The 6816-nt window shown below is 28.4% G+C and overlaps 1 protein-coding gene across 1 annotated transcript; it reads right to left on the bottom strand.

The window, feature by feature from the left end:
• Positions 1–281: 281 nt before the first annotated feature.
• On the bottom strand, positions 282–1031 carry LOC106759087 (dirigent protein 18). Its single transcript, XM_014642098.2, has one exon. The coding sequence runs from the start codon at positions 1017–1019 to the stop codon at positions 345–347; it is 675 nt and encodes a 224-aa protein (XP_014497584.2). The 5' UTR covers positions 1020–1031; the 3' UTR covers positions 282–344.
• Between the last annotated feature and the right edge of the window lie 5785 nt (positions 1032–6816).

Genomic DNA, 6816 nt, shown 5'->3' with positions numbered 1-6816 from the left:
ATTTGATGAATAACAGGTAGTTTTAGGTTTCTACTTGAATCTCCAATTCTTGCAAACAAAAAGATATATAAGTCTTCTTTTTCTTTATTAAAGATTTATATATAACTCTTTCAACAATAACATCAACAAAAATATGTTCAGTTTTAATAACAAGAAGTTTCTAATATTGACGTACAGAACAATATGATTGAGGACCGATGAATTTAATGTTTGAAAAAATCATTTTGGTTGAAATTCACCTATGTTCTGTGTGTAGATTTTGTCATATTATATCTCAATACTAAAGAGAAAACATATGCTTCATTGATTTTCATAACATTTATGTACTTTATAGATGCTTATAATTAACTAAGGTACACATCAAACAAGAGGAACTTTGAACTTGTCACTTTTCCATCTTTAGAACTAGATCCTACTCTGTGCACAACCTTAACTGCAGCAAAGCCATTAGCATCATAGTACTTCCCAGTGCCTCCAATAACAGCAACATGTGACTCAAACACATCACTCTTGTGCACTCCAAAAAGTCTCAGTCCATCCTCATACCCACCCTTCAAGAAACTTGCTGTAATAGCCACCATGTGGCTACTTCCATCCTCAGAGCTAACTACATACACTCCTTCTGCTTTTCCAACATTTTGCAGTTCATTTCCATCACTTTCAACCAGTTCCTCATCTATTGATGTTACTGATCCATACTCCAGCTCTTGAAGTGTTGCTCTGGTGGGAAAAGAGAAGCCAATAGCAGACANATCTAGGGTTTNAGAAGCTGCATTATTCAGTGGAATTGTTGAAGTGGATTGGGGTATTTGATCACTCACATTAGTACTTGTTGGTTTCTCTGAATATTGTCTGCTACTACCATTCAGCACATCCCTCATTAAAAATGTTATCTTTTGATGCCCATGGTTATGATTAGAGGATGGAATATTGCCAAGAGTTCTTCTTGCTGAAGAAACCTCAGTCATGAACAAAAGTAACATCAATATCACCACAAGAGAAGGAATTAGTCTACCCATTGTTGCATAGCTTTCTTTTCACAATAGTTTGCATTTTCATGCTTCATTCATATATATATATATAGGCTTCAACTAAGTGTGGTAGTTAGAATAACTCATGAGTAGCCTTATTAATTAGATTATTGACTTAGAACAAGCAAAATTAGACAATGGATTAAAATCATCCAACATTTAATTTTTCACTTGTAATTGTAGAATTTTGATTCTCTACTGAATTTTTAATNCAATCCCCTGTGAATATATTTATGGAAATTGATTTTGATGATTTAAAATGTATTTAAAAAAAAATAATACATCAATATGAGTATATTAATAGTGTTGCCATAAATTTGATCATTGAGTGACATAAAGATTCTACATACTAAGCATTAGGTTTCTCAGTGTGACGTTTCANCGTTTGTCACTTGCCATGTCGTGGACCAACTCCACATGTTGTCTCTTATTTCTGAATGCTAAAAACTTCAATTGGAGTAGGTTCCTCCAATAAAAAAAATATAGAAATAGACAAAAAAGAAAAGTATGCATATAATTATAAATTTTGGATTTATTTAACAAGTTGAACTATCTTTATCGAATTTCACAAATACCAATTATTCCCCACCTCTCGATCAAGGGTTTAACCTTTTTTTAATAAACTTTTTCTACTTCTATTTAATCATTTAAAATAAAAAAAATAAGTTATAATGTTAATAAAAAAATATTATCACTTCAATATAAACTAGACAAAAAGTTGTTTTATCTTGTACCTTTATCTTTATCCAACACACACAACCTAAACAATGAAATGTTGTCTTTTTACTTTTTTTTTTTTATTAATAAGAATCGAACAGAAGTAATAAAAATTTCAACAACTCCATTTTGAGTATTTCTTTTGATCTTAGACAGTTCTATGGTGTCTTGCTACTATACACAAACATGTTTAGAGTTAGTTCATAGGTTAATGATACATAGACAACACTTTTTAACAATATTTGAACATCATCATAAATTTCATTGTGTGATTGGTCCAAATGATACAATGACACTACCATGGATCAATCACACAGTAACACGTATGATGATATTCAAATATTGTTAAAAAAATATTGTTTAACTATCTTTATCCTAATTCATGTAAACATTAAATATAAAAAGAAAATAAGAGAAGAAAAATAATATATATACAGTGAAAAGCTGTGTATGAGTGACTGCATTTAAGTTACATAAAGCCAAAACTTTTTGCTGGTTTTAGTTATATCATCGTGAAATGAAAGCAGAGACGTGTAAAGTGCATATATGATTGATGAAGAAAATTATTTTTTTAAAATGGCGAGATATGTGATATCATCTCTATAGATTGAAAAGCTAAGGAGTGGGTTAGATTCGCTTTTGCAGAACATGAATTTGGTTGTATGATTTTGAGGGTCCACCTGCTGCAACACAGCTGACATAAAGCCTCATCCATCATACTATGCATGTGTTACATCTTTTCATCGCCTTTCTTTCTTTTGTCCACACAGATTATATATTTTAGGACAATGCTATTTTGACAACACTTTTTGATAACTTTTTAATAACAGAACATGCGTTATTATTTTATTGATTTATTTGAATTTATGTTTAAAAAATATTTAAAATGGACCAATCACAAACTACCACGTATGCGTTGTCAAAAAATTGTTAAAAAAGTGTTGTTAAAATAAGTTTTTCCTATATTTTATTGGCTGAACTGAATTTCCATTTTTTTTTCTTTTAAATCTACTAAATTAATTTTATAAATCCAATTTATAACATGTAAAGAAATACAAATTTTTTCTTATAAGAGATTTTATGAAATTGAGTTAAGTTTGAAAAATACTTTTTAATATGATGTGAGAGTAAAGATTAAAAATTTATGTTAAGTGTTACATCTACTTTTTAATACTATCTATTTCTCTTCCGTACATCTTTGCGTAAAGATACAAAACTATATTGAAAAGAAAATAATAAACTCAATTTTGTTGTATAATGTAGAGGAATTGTTATAGTTCATCGTATATGTTAGAACTTTAAGTATAAATCTAAAGTTTATGTTAAAAGTGTTAGAATATTTATCCTACGTATCATCATTATATTGTGTTTAGGGTTATCCTATTTATTATGATTAAATTGTGTCTAAGATTACTAATTATCATTATTATATTGTGTCTAGAGTTACCTTAATGATCATGTATGATGTATCAATTTATTTTTATAAATAGAAGATTATGAGAACGGTTTTCTAAAATTATTTTACCGTTCAATTCTCAAGTAAAAGTATAACCATATATAAAAATAAAGATTTATTAATTTATTATGTTAAAAATTTTATAAAAAATTACAGTCAGGATTAGATTCAGATTTTTTATCGCAATATCTTATATACAAAATAATAAGATTTAGGAGGAATACGAAACTACAATATACGAAGGTAATAAGTTCTGTTTTTATCAATTGCATGACGAGAATGGATAACATGTCATGTTTTCTTAATTATCGTTTCTCAAAGGTTGTTTTGGATATTCAATAAATCATAGAAGATGACAGTAAAATATATTTTATGCAACATGCTCATACCCACGAGATACAAAAGCTACCCCCACTTTTAAAAGAGTTATGAACACACGACGAATTTTGTGGATTGTTATTATGGGAGGGTTACGCAGTTAGTATAGCAACTATAACATATTTCCTTTTTAATATAATAAAAAAGAAAAATCATAATTTTAATAAAAAAAAATTAATTTCATTAATTTTGTTTGTACTACAGTAATGATTAAGGCAATTGAATACATATTTGTTCTTCAGTTACATGTTTATTAAATAAAAAACATTAATGCCCAATCAACCTTAAAGGGATCAGGCAGAATTTTAAATTTATAAATAAAAACGAAAAGTTCCGGTTAGGTTAATTACATATTAATATTATTTTTTTTAATAAACACAAAGGACAATTATTAAATATCAAATACATGTTCAATTAACTTAATCATTGATATTCAAAGAAAATTAACGTAATTAAATTGTGTGTTAAGATTGTTATTTTTTGGTTTTACTAAAAGTAAAATAGAACAATATTTGTTGTACTGACTCAATCTATTTACCCAATTAGAGGATACACCCCAAATAATAAAAAAAGTTATAAAATTAGTTATCTTCATGGATATGTTATAGTTATGTGAAAGGAGTTTCATGTCTTTTCTTCATAAATTGATTACCAATTTATATGTGTATTGTATTTCAATTTTGTAACGTTGAATGATATACAAAGGTTTAAATGTCTTCCTACAACATTTATATACGAGACTAATGATAAAATAGAAAAATGTTTAAAGGTATAAAAATTAGATTGATAGTTTATGAGTTAATTTTAACTTTAGTATAATTTTTATTTTATTGTCATTTTTATGTTGATAATTATTGATAAATTTGTGATTATCAATTATTATTGACGAATTTTTTATCTATCAAAAAATTTACTAAAATATTTTATCGACAGATTTTTAGTTATTGGTAATTTGACGACAAATTTGATTTACTAACAAATTTTTGTCATTATTGATGAATTTTGTCTGTCGATAATTATTAATATTATTGTATTGACTCAATATGACCTAAGCTTAGCCTAACTCTACCTAACTTAAACATAGCCCAACTTGGCCTAAGATAAGTTGTTCCTATCTCTATCTAACCTAACTTGGATGAATTTGGACTGTCTTGACTCAACTAGCCAGGATTTGGGTTAAGTCCAACTTGACTTTATTTTGACCTAGTCAGGCTTAGCCTAATTGAGACCCATTTCAACTAGCTTCACATGATTTGACGTAACCTAACTTAACTTATGCATGACCTGACCTTACTCATACTATAATGGGTTTGGTTTGAATTGAGTAAATATTTGTTACGTGTATAATGATTTTATAAGTAAATGTTTGTTTTTCATTTTCATTTTTAAATAATATGAATGATTCGTAAGGCTTTTTATGTGCATGTTAGTTTTATAAGCTTTGTCTTATGTGGATATTTTAAGTGTTATTTTTTTTTTGTCATGGTTAATTTTGGCATAACCAAGTCTAAATTGGGCCAAATTAACATATGTATTATGTAATTCAAAGTTCTTGTAATTAATTAACATAGACCATAAACATAAAAACATTTGAACATGTCACATTTTCTTATCTTGAACTAGGTCCTACGTTGTCAACAACTTTAATTACAACATAGTCATTAGCACCAAGTACTTCCTAGTTCCTTCAATAACAAAAACATGGAACTCAAACACATTAATCTTGTGCAATACAAAATTAAAGATTGAAAGTATGCATTAAGCAGAAGTCTTATAGATGAATGAAGTATTTCACTAATGACCTTAGTAATGGTCGGTTTATTTGAATATTGTGTACTACTACCATTAAACATACCACTCATTAGAAAAGTTTTTGTTTAATAGTACTGGTGAAAAATTTACTTTAGGTCTAACCTAAATGTTATGAAAGAAGTAATTCCTTTTACGTATGCTCAACTGTAGAAATAAAAATTGAACATTTTTACATCAATGTAGTGAGGAACCGATGCAAGTGCTACATTTTTCATGTTAGAAAAATTCAAATGCCTAAATCACCTTTATCGTATCATTATTATTTAGGTGTTCTCAAGTACAAAATTTGATGGTTTAACCATTAGAAGGATTTTGAGCTCATCCAAGAGGCAATAATAGCACAATCATCATGGTATCCTCCCTAACTTTGTGCCTTTGTGCACAGATTTACTATTCAAAGAATATACGAAGTGTAGATTTATGATCTTATTTGTGTTCGTTTGGACATATTTGAAGGTTATGGGGAGAGTGGATTTGCAAGATTGAAGCCCTTATATGACTCCATGTAGAAAGGTCTTGCATTGATTGATAATATACTTTGATTGGTTGTGAGATCGCCCTCAAGTTAATTGGCAATGTACTTTAATTAATTTGAAACTCGAACAATAATCAATTTTACAATGATCTGTGGATAACTAACGATGAATCTATTTTGGAAAAGCAGTGGAATTAGTCTATTTCATTATAATTGTTTCTAAGTTTCCTCTTTGTTCTTCAAACATTAACTTCATTGCATAGTTTCTCACTTTTATTCTTGAACATTGCATAGCATTCATAAGAGTCAAATATTGAAAATCAATTTCGTGTTCATTGGGAGACGACTCAGGACTACTTTCTTGAATACTACTTGGCAATACTTGCCTTGAAAAGTAGTATTAATTTGATAGCTTCAATGACAACGTATCAAATTTGGCGTCGTTGCTGGGGAATACGATTAGTATTTTAAATATTTTGATTCTTATTTTAATTTTCATTTATTTATTTATTTTTTCCAACACATATACATTTAATTTAGTTTGAGTTATTTTGTAGTTTTAGTCATTCTTATTGTTAGCAAAATCTTTGTTCTTGTTTTAATTAAGAATTTCTCTTGAGAAGTATTTGAGGCTGGTTTGAATATACTCTGGCTAGGAAAGACTTGGTATTTAAGTTGTCCATTGTGACACACATCTCTTTCCTGGGAATGGACCCAAACAAAGTGTTACTTATCTCTTATTTGAAATATTTCTCTAAAGCAAGAACAAAAGAATAAAAAAGAAGTCAAGAACAAAGAAACAACTTCAAGCAGACCCAAGCTAACCCGGGAGAATTTTATCAAATTAACCCGGAAGTTGAAAAGAATTTGTGTAAGCTAAAGAAAAGTTTGAAATTTGGGTGTTCTTCTGAGGGAATACTTCCTACATCTGAAGCCATAGTACCTTC

The sequence above is a fragment of the Vigna radiata genome, chromosome 4 (genome assembly GCF_000741045.1).
Source record: "Vigna radiata var. radiata cultivar VC1973A chromosome 4, Vradiata_ver6, whole genome shotgun sequence".
In the NCBI taxonomy this organism is placed as follows: domain Eukaryota; kingdom Viridiplantae; phylum Streptophyta; class Magnoliopsida; order Fabales; family Fabaceae; genus Vigna; species Vigna radiata.
This window is presented reverse-complemented; position numbering and strand designations above follow the sequence as displayed.